This window comes from Rhinatrema bivittatum, chromosome 17 (assembly GCF_901001135.1).
Source record: "Rhinatrema bivittatum chromosome 17, aRhiBiv1.1, whole genome shotgun sequence".
NCBI lineage: Eukaryota > Metazoa > Chordata > Amphibia > Gymnophiona > Rhinatrematidae > Rhinatrema > Rhinatrema bivittatum.
In genome coordinates, this window is record NC_042631.1 from 13,289,345 (window position 1) to 13,309,875 (window position 20,531).

At 45.9% G+C, this 20,531-nt stretch overlaps 1 protein-coding gene across 2 annotated transcripts in view; it reads right to left on the reverse strand.

Annotated features, from left to right (window-relative positions):
* Nucleotides 1–19,654, reverse strand: part of LGR4 (leucine rich repeat containing G protein-coupled receptor 4) — a 103,496-nt gene extending 83,842 nt beyond the window's left edge. The window contains exon 1 of one of the 2 annotated variants that reach the window (XM_029582746.1): nucleotides 19,270–19,654. In XM_029582746.1, the coding sequence (XP_029438606.1) occupies nucleotides 19,270–19,448 (179 nt within the window). In that variant the 5' untranslated portion in view covers nucleotides 19,449–19,654. The remainder of the gene's footprint in view (nucleotides 1–19,269) is intronic. The other variant, XM_029582745.1, reaches the window with a different exon arrangement.
* Nucleotides 19,655–20,531: the final 877 nt, after the last annotated feature.

Genomic DNA, 20,531 nt, shown 5'->3' on the forward strand with positions numbered 1-20,531 from the left:
GCTGCAAGCTAAAAGGGATCCAAAGATAGAGTTGGACTGTAGTAGGGGGGGGGGGGGGAAGATCTTCAGAGTTACTTTGGATAAGATGTTACACAATTTGTGTTGGCCCAGTGTTTCAGCAGCAATGTGGCAGATCCATGGTTTGAATCCAGAGTTGGGTCTTCCACTGCGGCATTTGCACCCAGGCTAATCATGACCTTGTTTTAAAAGTTAATTAGCAGCCAGATTCGGGGACCACGATTCCAGAGTTCCGGAAGATGCTCTGGAGCATGGCCCCCAGGTCAAGGGCCACTGTTGCACGCGACAGAATGTGTATGGTAGGGGGTGGGAGATAGAACAGGAGAAAGTCCCTGGATACGTGTGAATGAATGGATCTGATGCCATGACCAAAGCCCTGCTTCTGACTGAGAGGCAACTACAGAAGAGCAGGAGGAAACACTGCCAAGTCAAAAAAAAAAAAAAAGCGCTATACAGTTTTAAACAATGTCAGATTCCAAGCTGCTAAATTTAGAAACTGGAAAAATTCTTGCAATCAAATCCTCTTTAGTTTGTTACAGTCCTTCTGTTGACCCCCACCCGGTATGTAGCGATCTTACAAAAAAAACAGAGGGTCATGTCTTAGTTTGCGAGAGGTAAACAAAACACACACACAAACATACAAACTTAAGCAACAGCAGACTAAATGCAGTAAACCAAGAACATAACATGTAAATCAAGTCCAACTTTCACTTGCCCCATCAGGTATTGTAAAAGCATTTGGACCTCTAGTGTCAGAACACAATCCAGTTACACTGTTGCATTATTTATTTTTTGCTTTATTGAATTTCAATTGTATCCAAAGCAGAAGCATTGCATAAAGAAAAACAGATACTTAAAAGATTTACATTAAATAGAAAGGTAATCCAACAGATTCTAATGCTTCTCCATAAGCAATCAGTGCTTATGGAGAAGCATTAGAATCTGTTGGATTACCTTTCTATTTAATGTAAATCTTTTAAGTATCTGTTTTTCTTTATGCAATGCTTCTGCTTTGGATACAAGAGGGGAACCACATTTAATGGGAGAATACAAAGGAAAAAAAGAAAGCAAAGTTAACAGACTGTTACATAGCACACAAAACAGATCTACACAAATAGCCTCCTACCAAAGTGTTACAATTCTGGATTCTATGAAGGACTTTAAATGCTCAGGAAGAAATAAAAATAAAAGGAATCCCCTCTATCCTTAATACCACCTCTGCAAGGATAAGGAAATAACCCAGGGAGGTAGCTTTAGAGCATAAGGAGATAAGTCTCTTCCACCATCCTTGGGTAGAACGAGCAGAGTCAGGGAATACATGAATTGTCTGGCCTAAAAAAAAAAAAAAAGGGGAAGAGAAATGCTCGAAGAACCTTCTCATTACCTCATTAACATTCTGCTCATAAATGAAGGAAACCAAGAGAGTAGAGCGCTCAATCTCAGTCCTAGAACTTTCAAGACATTCAGACAACGTTTCAATAATATTGAAGGAAGCTTGCTGAGGATTCTGCACGCTCCCTCACAAGGAGGGGAAGAACACCAGCTTTACTTATGGAGGGAGGGAGTTTTTGCTCCAGGCAGGTGTTAATTGCCGAGCACTAAATGTCTGCTAGGGCTCCCGGGTTTATAAATTTTGGGTAGTGTTGCATTATTTTTTACTATGCAAAAGATGCCAAACAGAAAGATGGGCTGCTATCAGGTTTAAATTTCACCCCAAAACAGTAATTCGAGACAACTACATAGCATTTAAGACCCAGGGTGGAAATGCAGGTTTCCAAACAGAAGAGAAAAAGAGTTTTCTACAACTTTTCTCCATTAATAAAAAAGAAAAAGCTGTCAAAGCACCTATAAACCAAGTAAAACATGCAAACCAGCAGTCAAAAATGAGGCTGCATAGGAATCATGGGCACAGCTTTCAAACAAGTAATTACTTTTACTTGTTTCATGTTCAAGAATTCATATGTTAACCCATGTTAAATGTATAACGCTCCGGCGTATGTTCCTGTTCTCTGTACACCGACGTGATATCTCTGATGAGCGGCGGTATATAAAAAACTTTAAACAGCACATATGACCGGAAACCGACCAAGGGTCCCAGACAGGGGTTCACTAAACCGAAAAGTCTTTGCAACAAGCAAGTCCAATCTCGACTGAAAAGCTGGGCTTTTGTAATCGTAATCCAGTGTGTTGGGAGGTAGAGGCGTTTTCTATTTTGTGGAAAGCTGAGAGAATTTATCCAGTGTAAAAAAAAAAAAAAAAAGAAACTAGCTGGATTCACATGAAAAAAAAAAAAGACCTGTAAAAAACAAAAAAAAACCACAAAGTGGAGAGCAAGTTGACAGAACGCTTCACACAGGACTTGAAAGAGACAGATAGGACCGACGCCTAGTGGCGCTGGGGGCATTCGCACATCTTATTTAAGGCTTTTATATACCGATGTTCCTGTACTAGTACATATCACGTCGGTGATATCTTCCTGCGGAACTTCCAGGTCTTCACCAGTGGCGACAGAAATGGGATTTCTTGTCATGCCCTTTCACAAAAAGGTAACTGTCATCACAACATCCTTGTGGAAGGGGGGGGGGGGGGGTTCATATTTGCCTGCAGTTCAATCCATTTGCAGCTGCCCTGTGGAAATACCAATAATTGGCTTCTTTCCCCTCTGTTAACCATGAACAAAAGAGCCTTTCAGTTTGGAAAACCCGACCAGACGCACCAATGGAGGGGCAGCTCCCAGCCAGTGGAGCGCCTCAACAATAACCCTGCAGCGCTTTCTCCCTCCCCCCACCCTTTTGTTTAGTCTTTCAAAGCCGTTAATTAAGACCTGCACAAAGCACCCCTACAGGCTCTTTCTGGGAGAATTACACCCCTGTTTTCCTTGCATTTAAAAGGGAAAAAAAAAAAAATGCAACAGCGATTTCTGAAACACATTAAGCAGGACTTGCAACTTCCATTTATTCACAACCATGAAATACTGTTACTTAGAGATTTGGTGAAGCTTTCTTCGTCAGCATCTCATCATTATACCATTTGTTACTATTAATTTATACAGCTCTTGGGATAGTTACCCCCTCTTCCCCCAAGCAACAGACATCAAAGCCAGGGCTCACAAATGAAAAGCCCTAGGAACGAATGTTGACCAAATATCTCAAGACATCTTGAAACAGTCTGCTGCAAAACTGCTCCCCAGTTGCCCCAATATCCCACTCCATCTGCCTAGAGCAGCCCCTGCTCCAGACCTAAAACGTATGTCACATAATATTGTCTTTGGCAATGTTTCTAGATAATATGCTGCTGCCACCGCCTCTAGCTAAACTGGGTCCAAATGGTTACAAACCCACAACTTCCTGCAGAACAGAAAAAGCACACAAACAGAAGATGGGCCATTGGACAGAGGTTTGCATGTCTCTCTTCCCTAGTGCTCCAAATTTCACACACAGCCCTCCGGTCTTACGGAGCTTGAAAATCATGTGCTTAGGATTTTGCATCTGGAGTTGTCCCCCTAATCATTCCGGAACCCCTGCAATCGCAGAGGTCTGATCCCCTGTTTTGGCACTGTAGCCTCAGCTGTTTTGAAGAAATAAGAGTGGGGGAGAGGAGAACAGTACTATGTATTTATTTATAAAATGCTACGATCTTATACGCCTCTGTCAATAGGACAGAAGCTAAAGCCAAAAGTCGAAACATCTGTCTCTTGCAGACCATGCTGCTATTGGTCTCTAGAACCACCATAATTAGGAAGTTAGCTCTCAGTGGTTGGAGTAAGCATCCCAGTTCCAGATAACTGGAAACCAAGAGGCAGCAAGGACACTACCCTCCTCAGGACCTCGTTTTCCTTCAGGTCCAGCAAGGGTCTAGGCAACAGCTGCTAAAAATCATGGGTCCCAAAACACTTTCAGCTGGGTCATGTCACAAAGCAACAATGGGGACACTCAACCAGACAACTGTAAAGAGGAGTGGTGGCATAAAACCAACAGGGTGACTGCGGCAGAGCTGCACACTGCCACACCGAGGGCCCTGGCTTCCACTACCTCCTCGGCCAGTGCTTACAGGGCCTGGGGGGGGGGGGGGGGGGGGGTACTAGCCAGTTATTGTGCAATGCTCGTCCATAAATCTGTCCACTAGGCGTCAATAATCGTAGGGTTCCAGAAAGAACCCAGGTAATATGGCGCCCAGTGCAATGACAGACTACGGGCTATAAAATGGGGAAAAGGTCTCAAGACCTTTACATCTGGAGTCTCTTCATGGATTTTGTGCTGTTCTACCAGGGCTGGAAGTTTTCCCACATGTCTGGTTGCCCAGGCATTCACTAAAAAAAAAAAAAAAAAAAAAGGTTGGTGCCCTCATTCTGAAGCAGGAGATCTGCTACTTTACTGGCATTTTGCTCCACTTCAGGCCACTAAGGCAGGAGGAGGAGGAGAAGCAGTGTGTGGCTGGCCACCCTCTCTTGCAAGCTGCCAAAGCAGCCTTACCACTGCAACAGGATCCTTTAATTTCTTTTTACAGGCAGAAACAGCTTCTACAATTGCTAAGGACTCCCAAATAAAAAGTTTGACAAATGCTCAGGCTGGACCTTCAGCCATCCTCAACCTCTCTGTATCCCCCATCCAAAGTGTTTGTACCCTGTTACAGAACTACACCATATGAGAACCCCCTCTGCCTGAAGCAAAACCAAACCCTTATCACCTTCCTGGGCACCAAGTTTGGAAGAGGGAGAACGTTAAAAGCAATGCAACGAAGCAGGACACCATTACAAACTTAATGATTCTCAAGAATGGGAAACTCACAACTTGAAATGGTAAATACATGTCATGCCACACAGAATTCGTTTTAGGCAGGATATATGAACAAATAAGCATTTTTACTGTGGAATTCCTTGTGTCCTGCCACAGAACCTACCACAGTATTTGTCATCTGTTTTAAAAAAAAAAAAAAAAAAAGTTTAAAAATCCATAAAATATAACCAAAAATGGATAACCGCAGCAAGACAGACCTTTTGCCCGTTACTCCCTGGCATTGGACGAGCAGGCGGGGCGGTTTCACTCACCAAGATATACAAACATAAGTTAAGAACAGCCAGGGGGTACAGAGTCCAGAGAAAGGCAGTAATGAATTCATATCATGGGCTTTAACATGACTGAGGAGCGGGCTCAGTTTCCCCTGCCTTCTAAAAACAAAAAGCTTTAACTGGAGGGACTGAAGGGGCAAAATGTGCAATTGACACTGGTGTTTGTCCACCCTAAAATTAAACCAGTTTTCAAGAATGCATTGAGACAACTGCAGTGGGTGAAGCAGGAGGCGACAACTATGTTGGAGGGAGGAGAGCAAATCCTGAAATCAAAGTGCACAAGTGGCGACGGCTGCACTTGCAACCCCGAACCACCATGTTCACCAACCCCCCCCAGCATGGCAGACATCACAGCAGGCCCATGATGCAACAGGACAGGAGCTGTGCGCTCATAGGCTGTCACCATAAATCTTGCGCCTTGTTTGGCAAGCAGGTTTACTATTGTTACAAACCTTGTAAGCAAGAACGCTCTTTTCTCCTGCAGATACTTGTCCAGTGTTTAATCCGCCTGTGTACATTTAGTGTGTAAACCAGCAGGAACACAACTTGAACAGCTAGCGGTTTATATAGACTGCTTCCTTCACATAAAAGGTGCAGTGTGTAAAACAAGCCCCATACTTACTCCAGGGCAGCCTCTCTCCTCGCAGCCCAGACAGGAGGAGCAGTGGGCAAGAAAGCTGCCCACCCAGGGGCATAAATCAGCTACTGACAGGGGGACAGAGGCCAAGGGCTGGCCCTCATTTTCACACTGCTCTGATATTTATATGATGGCTGTTAAATAATTAACACCTACTTAAAACCGTTTGGATGCAGAGATGGACAGCTGAAGAACTTATTAGTCTAGCAGCTATAAGGTTAAATTAGAGGGTCCACTGAAGAAGGAAAAAAAAAAATTGTTGAACCAGCCAGTGCCTGGGAAAAACAACAACTTTATTCATTAAAGGTCTAATCCAATTCTAACATTTCACCCTCCACTCCTTGGCCCCTAATGCAGACACACCCAAAGCTTTCCTATCTGCAAACCCTCAGCAACCCTACAGCTTGGCAGAATCAGAGCTCCTGTGCAAGAGAACTGTATGTTCCTGGCCCAGCTAGAATTACACCACATTTAGAGCACACTTCCAGCCCATTAATTAATTCTTACTAGGTTTATGCAAATTCTTGCAGTCAGGCACATCTTACAAAAAAAAGTTTACACCTGCATTACAAAGCAATCAGGTAAAGTGGCATTAAGATTGAACAGATAATAATGGTGATGGCCAATGTGCACAGAGGAAGCCCTATGAGCTTTTGTATTTCTGCAAGCAGAAAAGGCTGTCACAACTGTAGCCAGCATAGTTCATGTTCTCTTGTTCTGCTATGCCAGGAATTGTCAATTACTACTTCTGCCTAAAACAGGGCTTCCCAAACCTGTCCTGGGGATCCCAGAGCCAGTCGGTTTCAGGATGAGAAGTTTGTATATACTGGTCTCCATAACATGCAGTGTCATCTCATGCATATCCTTAAAACACTTCTAAACATGTCCTGAAGTCAGGTTAAGTCAGGGCTTCTCATAGCACTACTTGATGTATGCAACACTGTACAAAAAAAAACATGAGACCATGCCTGCTCAGTAGAGCTTACAGTCTGTTCAAGAAAAACAGAGCAAAAGACCTTAGGAATTTCATTTATGAATGAGGCTGTATGTGGGACAATCAGGGTTAAGATTTAAAAGCAGCCTCAAAATGGTGGTGTTTTGGAGAGGATTTAAATAAGGCAAGATGGGGAGCATGACATTCCAGCTCAGGACGTCCAAGCACATGGTGCAGCCAGGTGGAAAGCACAGAGTCAGGAACTGGCAGGAGAGATAGATAGGAGTGACTGGCCTGACTGAGCAGAGTGCACGAGGAAGGATGTAGAAAAAGACATGAGAGGAGAGGTAGGCAGAGAGGAGCTGCAGAGTGAAGGCACTTGAGATGAGTAAGAGGAGCTTGCACTATATGAGAGAACAGATAAGAAGCCAATGTAGTCACCTGAGAAGAGGGGTTTATATAGGTGTAGCGACGTCAAACTGCTGAAAAAGTGGTGAAGAGTGCTCACTGGGAGACCTATGAGGAGCAGGTTGCAATGGAAATGTGGCTACAGGTTCTGGTAATGTGTTCAAAAAGAATTTATTTATTTAGTGATTTTTTTTATATACCGCGGCATGTTAATATCACCTCGGTTTATAAAGAACAATAAATCAGCAACATGCTTCACAATCAAATGAAATTAAGAGGAAACATATATATCAAATAAAACAAACCAATTAAACAAATGACAATCATATTCTATAGTTAAGGCATGCCTAATAAGGAAAGGGAGATCAGAGACAGATAAAATAAAACTTAGCAACAAGGGATTTACTAAAATGGTGAGTGGCAATATATAACAAAAGAATGTTATATAGAACAAAATGGCACATTTTTGCAGAGTTTTAAATACAGAAGGAGAGAGAAGAGTCGAAGATGATGCCAAGGTTACAGGCTGAAGGGATCGAGTGTATTAGTGTGTTATCCATAGAAATGAAAGAGTGGGTTGGGGGGGGGGGGAAGGAGGGAGATAGAGCGCTCTGTCTTGGTCATGCTGAATTTAAGATGACAGTGGGATATCCAGACAGCAGTATCAGACAAGACTGAGATCTGGGACTTGACTACTGATGAAGTTTCTAGTGTAGAGGTATAAATCTTTGAATCATCAGAATAAAGAAGGTATTGAAAGCCATGAAAGAAATTCAGAGCACCAAGGAAATGAATACATGGAAGAGAAAGCGGCCCAAAGACAGAACCCCCAGGCACACCCAATTGGTAGTGGGATGGCAGTAGAAGAGGAACCCCCCAGAGGAAGTGGTACAAGTGTGACGGCAGAGGTGAGAAGAGAGCCAAGACAGGACAGAGTATCAAGAAGTAGGTGGTAATCAGTGTCAAAAGCAATAGACAGTGTCAAGTAGGATAAGGACAGAATAAAGGCTTTTGGTTTTAGCCAGTCACTTTGACAAAGGCTGCTGCTGTGGAACGTAAAGGACAAAAACCAGACTGGACCGGAATAAGAATGGCTTGAGATGAAAAAAGTCAAGACAGCCACAGCAAAAGAGGAGGGAGATAGTTGGTAGGACAGGTAGGGTGAATTGATTTTGAGGAATGGTGTGATCATAGCATGTTTGACAGCAGAACAGTAGCAATGGAAAGTGATAAGACTGAGAATGTGACAGATAGAAGGAATAAATACAGTGAAGCTAGAGCTAAGGAACTGGATGGGAATGGAATCAGAGGAACAAGTAGTGAGTTTGGAGGATGAGAGAAGATGGGTGGTTTCCTCCACTGTGGACTTCAGAAAAGCAAGAGAGTGATGGAGGCCAGAGGAAAGAAGTGGTGACCTGATTGAGAACTCAACCAACTTCATGAATCTTGTTATGGCAGTAGTTAGCCATAGTCTGGGAAGAGTGAAGGAAGTTTGAGGAGGGAATGGAATGTGGCAAAGAGACTGAAGCTTGAATGCAAGAGTTGATCAGATGGGATGTGGTAGCCTTGCTTGGCAAGTACAATAGAAAATTGGAATGTGGTCAATCTAAAGTGAGTGAAATCTAAATGTGATTTTAACCACAGATATTCTGCAAGGTGTGCATAAGAATGTAGGAAGCGAATTAGAGGTGAGCCTTACAAGATGAGTAAGGGGAGGGGCAAGGGAGTCTACAACAGAAGAGACTAATGTTAGAAAGAACTGCTTTGTCAACTGATTCAATGTAGTGGAGGAAAGGAGTGATAAAATTGTAGCAAACAGCATACAAGGGTCAAGAGTTTGGAGATTTCCTGAAGGTGTTCGTGGCGATTCGACAGACTGGGGGGGGGGGGGGGGGGGGGGGGGGGGGGGGGAGGGTAGTTTAGTGTAAAAAGTCAACAGATCACAGTCAGAGAGGGAGAAGTCTAAATGGATTAGGTCAAGGCAGTGGCCATGCTTGCAAGTAGGAGCAGTACAGCAGAGTTGGAGATCAAATAAGGAGGTTAAGGAAAAGAGTTTTGAGGCATATGAATCAAGCCTTTCCAGACCCCAACTGATTCTCGGCATCATCTATAGAAAGACACTTCTGAATACTGTAAATCATTATAGCTCTGTATGTTAAGTTACTATAGCTTTGTTTCTTCTTCTCCCAGTTGAATAGCCTTGTTTTATTGTAACTGCATTGATTCTCTTTACTTGTTCAAGGTTCAAAGTTATTACACCCCCTGTTATTTGTAAACCAGCATGATGTGATTGTATCATGAATGCCGGTATAGAAAAACTCTAAATAAAAATATGGAGGTTAAAAGTCACCAAGAAGAAGGGAAGGGGGAAGATGGGTCAAGGAAGAGGGAAAACCAGGCTGCTTTTCGCGCCCTGCTCCGGGAGGAGGGAAGAAGGGACTGGCAGTGTAAAGCGACCTCTCCTGCCTCCAGCTGCTCGCGAAGATGGACGCCTGCACGGCCGCTGAAGACGTGGCGTCACATGCCGTGATGCCACATCTTCAGCAGCCGTGCAGGCGTCCATCTTCGCGAGCAGCTGGAGGCAGGAGAGGTCGTCCGATGTCCGGAGGGGGGTGCAAAAAGTAAGTCGCTTCGCCGCTTCATACTGCCAATCCCTTCTTCCCTCCTCCCGGAGCAAGGCTGCTTTTCACGCCCTGCTTCGGGAGGAGGGGAGAGGAGACTGGCACGGGGGAAGCCACGATGTCCGGAGGGGAGCTGGCAATCCCGACTTCCTGGTATCTGTCAATTCAAATGACATTTGAAATGACAGATACCAGCGTGGCCGTGAAGCGCTAGGCCCACACCCAGGATACTGTATAGGCGCTCTATACAGTAAAATGGGTTGCGCGGGCCTAATGCTTCACGGTCGCTTCTTAGACACAGCTTGCATTTGCAAGCTATTTACATACAGGATCAAGCGGTAGGTGAGCTGCACTGTGCGTGCGGCAACCGTGGGTGCGCCGGGCACTAACGCAGCTCTTCCTACCGCTCGTTACTGGATAGACCTGTGTGTGAGATGTATGGGGAAAAGAACGAGACAGCAGCAACTGAAGCAGAGCCTCAGTCAAGGCAAGGCAGTGAGAGTGGTCATAATATAGGCATTCCACAGGGAGCATGAGAAAGGAAGAGGGGTAATAGTGCCAAGACTGCAGGTGTAACAGTTTGATATGCACCAACGGAGTGCAGTGTTTCATCGATTATTCAGGGATGACAAATTTGCTCACGTCTGGACCATCATGCGCATCACTTCATTAATTTTAGTCTTCATCCTAAGGATGTATTATTTTGCCGAGTGAAAAAGACCCTCCCCAGCAACTGTCGGCATTGCAGTGTATAGACCAGGTTTACAAGGGAGGGGCCGATTGGAGACTGGGATATCCTTGGATGCTATCATCTAAGACCCTCCAAGAGTTTAACACAGCAAATCAAGTCAATCTGCTGATGTTTAAAACTGAGTGCAGGACGTTCTTTACAGCCCCAGGAATATTTAGATGCCAGCAAAAGCAATACCTGCTATTAAGTTCACTTAGAGAATAGCCACTGCCATTAGCAATGGTTACATGGAATAGACTTAGTTTGTGGGTACTTGCCAGGTTCTTATGGCCTGGATTGGCCACTGTTGGAAACAGGATGCTGGGCTTGATGGACCCTTGGTCTGACCCAGTATGGCATTTTCTTATGTTCTTATGTTTTATGAAAGTCAAACAATTAAAGACATTTTTATTCTATTACCCTCTTCAGTTTTATATCCTGTTTCTCTCACACAACTCAAAACTGGGTACATCCAAATCATAGAAAGGTACATTAAAAAGTAAATTTAATATTAAGCACTACAATAGTTCCCAAAAGAACACCCAACTTTTCCCACCCTCCTCAAAGGCTGGAACAAAAACCTAGAGGCATTCAAACCCTCCCCTTCAAAAGAGAACAAAAAGCAATCACTACCATATGCATCAAGAGAGCTAAAACAGCAGCAGCAGATGAGTTGCCCAAAACTAGCCTCCACAAGCAAAAGCTGCCAATCAGACATGTTCTGGCCACTTAAGGACTACCAAAGGAGCAAGCCCACGCCCAGAACTGGGGCTGCACTTCACCACCCCAACCACACCAGCAGAGGGCAGTCATGACCAAAGTCACAGTGTGTGCATTCTGTAGCCTCACACACACATGCACTAGGGATCATTTGACAACCACTGTCTTACTGTAATATATTTGTTCCAGGGACCCTGGGGGTGTGCAGGAGTGTCACTGGACATACCGGCACCATGGACCACCACAGTGGGTGGGAGGAAGGAATCCACAGGCCCCCTCCCCCCATGATACAGCTGTGCAGAACATAGCTGCACTGCTGGTTTGATGCTGGCAGCAGCTGTCTGGCACCTGTCTTACCTGCCACTCGACATGACCCTGCCCAGGGGAGGGATCACGGAGGCTGGTGCTACCTGCCACGGGATAGGCACACCCTGTGCTTGGCCCTTCAACGCGGTCATCATGGCACTAACCCGGCACGGATGTTATGAAGGACCTTTCGTTATAAGCAACATTTGCTACTTACACCAGTTAAAAGTGTTAAGATTTTTGAATGCTTGTTTGTGGGGTAGCAGACAGCTCTGACAGGCCAAGCTCCGATGGCTGCTCTCCTGGCCAGCCGGGCTTTGGTTCTGGTTCCACCCCAGAACTGGGGCCCCTCCCATCTCCTGCCCCAGACTTAATGGTTAAACAGTTAAATCACTGAAATTCAGTGGTTTAAAAAGGGCTACATCCCTCTCACACACACACAATGAAAGGCAGCTCACTTTCCTGTTTAACATGAAAACACTGAACAATGGAAATATCTTCACACAGCAACTGTGGCAAACGTTTGCAGCACTGCCTCTATTAACTTTAATAATCTACAAAGGACATGCAGTTCCGGAGGTTAAGCTAAAGACGTTAACACAAAAAGGAAGGGCATCTCCATAATGGAGGAAGCGAGCGTGGCCTAGTCAAGAAGGCACTAGGAGTAGCGCATGGCTCAGGCCTCTACCCAACTACTCGATTGCATCTTTCTGCAGTGCACAGCACAGGGGTGTCCCAATGTGTCCATTCTGCAGCAGGCCTGGCCTTATTTGCAGTTGCTTACTGGGCACAAGGTTTTTCCAAACAAACGAACCATGCAGGAGGTGAAAGGGCAGCAAAGGCAATTACTGGAAGGCAATCTCTCACTAGGCTAGAGAGGAATAATTAAAAGTTCACACCAAAGCCTATTAGAGAGGTTACACATGAAAGGCGACGGTAAACCTCATCTATTCCACATAGGTTTGGCATTTAGGGAGTTCTCAGACCTGAAGGTTAGATAAATTTGGATTCTTAGCTCAAGGCACCAGACAGCATTAGTAATTCAGGTACTACTATAAGTCCCTGCCCCACAGAGCTTACAAGCTACACAAGTACCTGATGCTATGGGAGATAACGTGGTGGGTCCAAAGTCACAAGGAATGTCAGTGAGAGAAGAGGATTTGAACCCTGGTTTTCCGGCCACACCAGGGCTTCTAATTTCAGACAGCCAAAAGTGGCTTATAACACAGAAGACTCCCAGGCCAGCAAGTGTCCATCCCCAGGCAGGCCCAGGATCTGTCACTACTGCAGGGCCGCTCAACTCTGCATATCCTGGTGCAAAGCCCAGGCTGCCAACACACACCTGACCAAACGTTACCAGCTTGGCTCCCTGTCCCAAATTGGGTCCTTCAGGCTTTCCAAAATAAACACACACAAGATATATTTATATGCATGTTCGCTGTAGAAATCCTGAAATGCAGCTAGGTTGCAGCCCTCGAGGACCATACTGGGGACCCCCTGACTTAACCAACGTGTCACTTGCAATGTTTCTAGCAAAGACTGCAACAGTACAGCTCACATGGGAAGAGAATACATCCAGTAATGCCTCAAAAGGTAGAGCAATTAAAAAACAACAACAAAAAACAGAGGTAGGGCTCGTTGGCAGTGTGCAGGTGACCCAGGTCATGCTCAAGAAAGAATGAGCAGCCACCACACAAGCTCACCTTGGGCTGGGTTCCAGAGAACAAGATTGAATCTCCCACTTACGGGTCAATACAGTACAGTGCGCGCCAACGGAGCGCACTGATAACCCGCCATTGGACGCGCGTTTTCAATGCGCTAGCATTACCCCTTATTCAGTAAGAGGCCAAAAACGCACATCCAATACCCCGAACCTAATAGCACCCTCAACATGCAAATGCATGTTGACGGCCCTATTAGGTATTCCCGCGCGATTCAGAAAAGAAAATGTGCAGCCAAGCCACACATTTTGCTTTCAGAAATTAGCGCCTACCCAAAGGTAGGCGCTAATTTCTCTGGGCACCGTGAAAGTGCACAGAAAAGCAGTAAAAACTGCTTTTCTGTACACCCTCCGACTTAATATCATGGCGATATTAAGTCGGAGGTCCTGAAGGGTAAAAAAAAGTAAAAAAAATTTGAAGTCGACCCACAGCTGTCGGGTCGAAAACCGGACGCTCAATTTTGCCGATGTCCGGTTTCCAAGCCCGTGGCTGTCAGCGGGCTCGAGAACCGATGCCGGCAAAATTGAGCGTCGGCTGTCAAACTCGCTGACAGTCGCCACTCCAGGCCAAAAGGAGGTGCTAGGGACGCGTTAGTGTCCCTAGCGCCTCCTTTTGCCTGTTTTTACCGCCGGGCCTCATTTAAATACAGAATCACGTGCACCGGGAGAGCGGGTGTTCGCCCGCTCTCCCGCGGACTTTACTGTATCGGCCTGATAACGCAGTAGCTTGGCAGGGAAGACAGGGAAACCCAAAAGGCCAGAGGCCCATTACCAGCCCAAAAACAGAACCACCCACTACAAATGTAGCACAGACTCTATGTAGTCTACACTGCATTGCACTTTGCAAGGCGCACGCCTGAAGAGCCAGCGACCTAGTGGCACAGTCCGTCCCAGACCGGAAGGGAGGAACGAGCAGCTGTGGTGTGCTACAGAAATTCTTTACAGCAAAAATAACCTTTGGGGGTTTTAAAAGCTATTTTTTCTCCCCCTTCAGTGGACAGTGCTGCACAGTCTCCAGCAGAAAAGCTTGGTGGCTACCTTGTGGGCAGACCACACCAACGCAGCCCAAGGTGCCAGAACGAAAGGCTGCCGGAGATCGGTTTGGCTTAAGGCGTGAAGAAGTAAATGATTGATAAAGCTGGAGCCCCAGCAGAAAGCTGGCAGCTGTGGTAAACAGCCACACACACTGTCACGCCAGCAGGAGTCTGCCCTTGGAACAGACTTTACAAAGCACCCACAAAGGCTGGAGCAGGGTAAAAGATTAACAAGTTCGACTCCACAAGCACATCTCTCACAGAAGAGCGTTACAAGAATTATCTAAATAGAGTGCCCCTAATAAACATAGTCTGCCATTCTTGTGTAGGCCCAAGCATAAACCACCTATTAGCAGTGAAGGTCTGGATCATTCAAGGATCTCCCAGCAAAGCAGACACCAAGCGGTCAGCTAGAAACTTGGATTTTGCTCCCATGTATCTGAAAGGCATGAAGCAATAAAACACAGCAGCCCAGGTCACCCGTTTTCCCTTTCAGACAACAGGGGGGGGGGGGGGGGGGGGGAAGAACTTGCAGGAGCAGCTGCAATGGTTAAAAGTTTGCACGAGGCATGGACATGGTTTAAAGATACCATTTTAGAATCCAGATAAAACCAATGCCATGCATTAAAAAAAAAAAAGTAGAAGGAAGACCAAGCGACTGCCAGCGTGATTTAATGGAGAGGTAAAGGAGGCAGATAAAGCTAAAAAGGGCATGGTTCATAAGATGAAAATCAGAGCCCAATGAGGAAAACCGGCAGGAGCAAGAGCACTGGCAACACGACAAAAGGACACTGGACAATCAATCTTAGATAACTGATTGGCCAACGCTACAGTAAAGGAAATTTAGAAAACATTTTTAAGGGAGAAACCGCACCAGCAAGCCTGAGAACGGCAATGCATGCAGCAGAGCTGTCCGGTCTAATCCTCATGTGTGGTGATTTTATCGAAGCCCAAAACAATGCTTTGAGAGTAAAATTAGAAATGACCTATTTGAAGTATAGTCCGTCTGTGCCTGTCTCAGATATCGTTAAACAAGACCCGACAGCGGCCAGTGTTTCGCAACCAGGCAGTTGCTTCTTCAGGAGTCTCAATCAAAAAATTCAGTACGCTAAAAACCGAGGGAAAAAGGGCAGACTTAATAACTTGTCAAAAAAAATAAAAGCAATACTTAGCTTTAATGATAGCGGCGAAGCAAACCTTTTTCTTAATGACACCAGGTCTCAACAAATACAATGTGTATGGGACAGAGACCTGGTGTCCTTAAGAAAAGCAGCAAGGCCACTGGAGTAACCCTGCTGAGAGATTGAGGCAAACCATTCCTGCCTAACCATGCACACGTCAAAATGCCAATGAGAAGAAAGTGTGTGTTCTGATAAAACCGGTTTTGATGGAGAACTGCGTAAACCAAGCACAACATGCCCAACCTCTTGTGTGCTATTGCACTATTTCAGATTTCAACCCACTGAGCAGCTAGACCCAAACCAGGAATTGAAAACATTTTGCCCAACTAATAAGCAAATGTGAGCTTACAGATCAAGTACAAAAGAATGTTTTTCAGGGGAGGCAGTGGGAGAAGCAGCTCTCTGGATTCATCTAGAAAGGACTTGAACAGGTTAATGTAAATAGGCTGTTTACTCTCAAGTAATAGGACTATAGGGCATGCCATGAAGTTAGCAAGTAGCTCATTTAAAACAAATCAAAGAACATTCTCTTTCACTCATCGCATAGTTAATCTCTGGAATTTATTGCCAGAGGACGTGGTTATGGCAGTTAGTGTAACTGGGTTTAAAAAGAGATTTGGATAAGTTCCTAGATGAAAATTCCATAAACTACTATCAATCAATAAGTAATAGTAGCTTGAGATCAGTTTAATGTTTGGGTACTTGCGCCTTGGATTGGCCACTATTGGAAACAGGATACTGGGCTTGATGGACCCTTGGTCTAACCCAATATGGCACTTTTTTGTTCTTTTGTAAACTTGGTTTGATGAAATCATGGTCTCTCTCCTTACAAGTCACCATGCCTGACTGAAGAACAAGTTTGTGGCTGGACAACTACGGTACCAGAGCAGCATCCACAACACAAGGTGCCGGCCTCGTCTGCTAAGCTTTATAACTCAAGATACTTATGAATTGTTGCGTTTGGCTTGCTCTCCCCGTACAGGATACCAGACCATCAGCTGATAGTAGCCAATAAGCTTATGACCAGAGAAAATACAATTGGAGGATCATAATCCTTCATGGAGCTCATAAAATTATGTAGTTGGATTTGCATCTCAGAAAAATAGTAACACTATGTCAGCGGTCTCATTTTAAACAGTAACATGTAACCGGAGAGTAACAAAACTGGTGGGCTCAGTCCAGCTCCCAGACTGGTGTACATCTCTTTACAACTGCTACAATTAGTACTTCTCAGTCTTAGATCAAGGAGTATTAGATGTCACCACCCAGAAAGACACTGCAGTCACTGCAAACAATATATTGAAGTCCTCAGGTCAGTGTGCAATAGTCAAAAAAGCAAGCAGAACGCTAGAAATAGTTTGGAAAGCAAAGAACGCCGACTACCATAATGTCAATCTATGGCATAACTGTACCATGAGTATTGTGCCCTGCTCTGGCTGTCCCATCTCAAACATGTACAGAAATGGTCAGCAGACAGATTAGGGCTCTTCAGCTTGGAAAAAAAAAAGTGAGAATATGAAGGTTAACGAAATCACAATGCAGGTGGCAGAGGTAAAAAGGGAATGGTTATTTATCCTTTCAAATAATACTAGGCCCAGGAGACACTTCATGAAGATAGCAAGTTAAAAAAAAAAAGAGAAAATATTTTTCATCCGATGCACATTCTAGTGGTGGAATTTGCTGCCCAAGATGCAGTCATGGCATTAAGTCTAGCAGGGTTTAAAAGAGGTTTGGAGAAGTTCCTGGAAGACGAGTCCATACACAATTAGCCAGGTAAACTCGAAAAAAAGAAAAGCTAGCGCCGAGCTCTGGGAGTGAGTACCAAGGAATTGGATCTACCAGGTAGCTGTGACCCAGACTGACCATTGTCAGCAGCAGGATGCTGGCAAATCGATGAACCCATGATGGCAGCCGCAAGGCATAAACCTCCAGCCAAGGTCAGTGGCTGTAACGGCCGAGCTGGAAGGGAGCCAGATCCCCCAAAAGTTGCAGAGGAAGGCTCAAGGTGCTGGCCGGTTCAGAGTGTGCCAGAAGCTCCCCTATGAAAAAAACACCCCTATTTCTCAGGGTGCCTCATTTAACCAAGTCCTCAATAGCATTCTAGACTTAAAACGAACTATACAAGCAGAACTTGGGGCTCAGTGTTTACCACTTTTGTTACAAGCCATTCTGATGCCTCTAAAAACAAAACAAATTCTTTGCAAAACTCAAGAGAGAAGATGGCATGTAACACTATTTCAAAACAATAATTTGGAAAGAATCGGAATGACCAACTTTATTTGGCTGTGCATAAAAACCGCTGGCAGCCAACTTCTATAAATATTGGGCAGGAAATATTACTTGTGACCACAGTGAAAAAAAACAAAACCCACACACAAGAATGTAAATAGAATTGTGTCAGGAAATTGCAAGTTGCTCCTGCACATTTTTTTTTCCATTTTTAACTTTAGGATTGCCTTGCGCAGTCCACGTCAACACTTAAAACTAAGGTTCTGCAAACAAGTTGTAGGCGAGACCCTTTCCACTTGCCCAGCAAGGCTCCCCTTCATCACTAGGTGCATGCACTCCCTGGAGCCCAGCACTTGAAAAAAGCAAAATCACAAGTGTACTGAGCTGCTTCAATAGAAAAGGTCTCAGTCATAACTTATTTGTTCACCCTAATTTCTAAGGGGGGGGGGGGGAGAAATCCAAAAGGCTCAATATTGCTTATTCTGATTTATCACATTCCTTTAGTGTCTTAGTCTAACCTGCATTTCAGAAAGAGGGGGGGGGGGGGGAAGAAACTATGCAGGAGAATGAGGAAATGGAAGGTGGCAGCCAGGCAAAATGCAAACTCAGGGCGACATACGGTGTGCTCGGCTCCACCAGGTTCTGTGCATACGGCTTTACTCCCAGCCAACCAAAGCGTAAGCATAAACCGAGGCGTTAACTTAGGCACGTCCCCGCATCGAGGAGCAACTCGTGTTTTCTTAAGGCCAGGAGAGAAGTTTCAGGGGCTTTGGGGCGTATAGGATAAGGGGGTCCTGGGACCTGAGATTTCTACACAGTTCATAGCCTTTTAGAAACTCCCGCACAGGGCATGGGTTGGTCCAGGGCAGTTTCACTCTCCCATCGTACAGATCTTATGCACCGTAGCTAGAACTTTCATGACAATATTGGTTTGTTTTTTTTAAAGATACAATTAAACCAATGTTAATATGCCAGAAGATTGTGCTCCATGCAACAGAGTGTTATGGGGCAATTGGGCATAACCGCAAAGATTAAGAGAGTTCGACATGGCAGCTCTTTGGCAGATTGAATATTTTACAGCCTAGCTCAAAATAGCATAAATCCGTCAATTACAGGGAAATACAATACAGCATCTGCTCCACAACTCATGTTGGTATAAATACCAGCACCATGTAGGGCCTCTAGCCTGTGGCTTTACAAACCGGGCCAGTGGTTGGGATGGTACAGCTGGCAATTTAAAGGGAAAAACATGATAAAAATACAGACATAATTGAATATTTACAGGTGGCAGGCTTTATTATTTGCCAAAATACTGTCCTGGATTGCCAAGGGAAGCGCCCGATGAACAGCCTCTACATGTAAACGTCTCCAACGTGTAATTAGTGAAGGCTTTTAGGGCTTAAAGGACTGTAATTATGGTAAATTTTCCAGACTCAAGGTCACTACCAGCTAGCAGCAGTCTTCAGCCCTCTCCCCCTCGTCCCAGCAGGAGGCTGAGCGCTACCCCCATCATCAGGAATATCCTGCAGCCTCCCAGCAGGAAAACCGGAGCTCCTGAACAGGAGGCGGGGGGGAGACCCTTGTCCACAGCGCGAGCCGGGGCGCTGGCAGCGCATTTCCCGCAAGGCGTCCCCCCACCCCGAGTAGCCTCCCCGGTACTTACAGCGCGTGGGTGAAGGCGCTCAGCCCCTCTGGCACGGCGGTCAGCCCTCGGCCGGAACAGTCCGCTCCTCCGTCCCCATCGCAGCGGCAGGGCGACGGGCAGGAGGAAGGCGCCGATCCGCCCGAAGCGGCCAAGCTGAAGACGAGGAGGAAGGCGAGCCGGCCCAGGCAGTGCGGCATGTCTGGCGGGGAGGAGGGGGTGGGGCACCCGGTCCGTCCGATCTCCGGGGAGGGAGGGGGGGTGGGTAGCTCGCCCCTTCCCCGCTGCAGAAGCGCTGGGCTGCACCTCGCGCCCGGCTCAGCCCTCAGCGGTACAAAGCGGCTCGCGCTGCCATTCGGCTCCCAGGCCAGCGTTCCACGCAGCCAGCGCCATGCTAATGAGCAGCCGCGCCGCCTTCGTCCTATGCAAAGGAGCTGGGCGGGGGGCCCCCGCTGATTGGCGGAGAGGTGGAGCGGTGGGCGGGGCCTCGCGCGCCGCGGGCGGACTCTCCGGGGTCAGGAGGCAGCCGGCCGGTCCCAGCGCTGGGCGCAGCCTTACCCCAAAATACGTGCGCGCCACATCTCTGCGCGCATTTCTCGGCGTCAGACATTCCTGCCATAGCTTCCACTTTGCACTGCTAATGGCGGGTTTTGTCTTCTTACTTTAGGAAGTTTTTGCTAAAGCTAGAGCCCAGGGAGCTCAGCATGCCTCACAGGCATCGCCTCTTACCTATCAGCCTTTCTGATTGCTCACTTCTCTATGGTATTACCAAGTGTACAGGTCGTCTAGCCACACATAGAACTACCCACTTGTAATAAATGCTACAAAACAAGCAGTGAGCGTGTCTAAAGCATTCGATTTGTCTCACCCTGATTTCATTTTTGTCTCTTTATCTTTCCCTGCACTTCCAAGCTTATTTCTCTTCGCTGTCTTTGACGCAGTGTTCTCACCCCTGTATTTGTTCTTGTGTGTTCCTTCTTCCAGTCAAACATACCACCGGATGTGATTTTTCTCTTAAAGTGTCTGCCTTGTTCTAGTGCCTGGTCCATGTCACTTGATCGTGCCTCTATATCCTCAAGGCAAATGCTCTCCGCTGAGGCGGAAAGACAGGTCTTAGTATAAAACCTTTTACATTTCCGACTCCATCACGCCACAGTCCTTGGTGTTTGCAAGCCCAAATTCATCTTACACATCTGTAAACCTGTCACCTCCATTTGCAATTCCATATCAAGCCCCACATCTGTCACACCCATAGTATTTCCAGGAAAACACTTGTGTCCTCA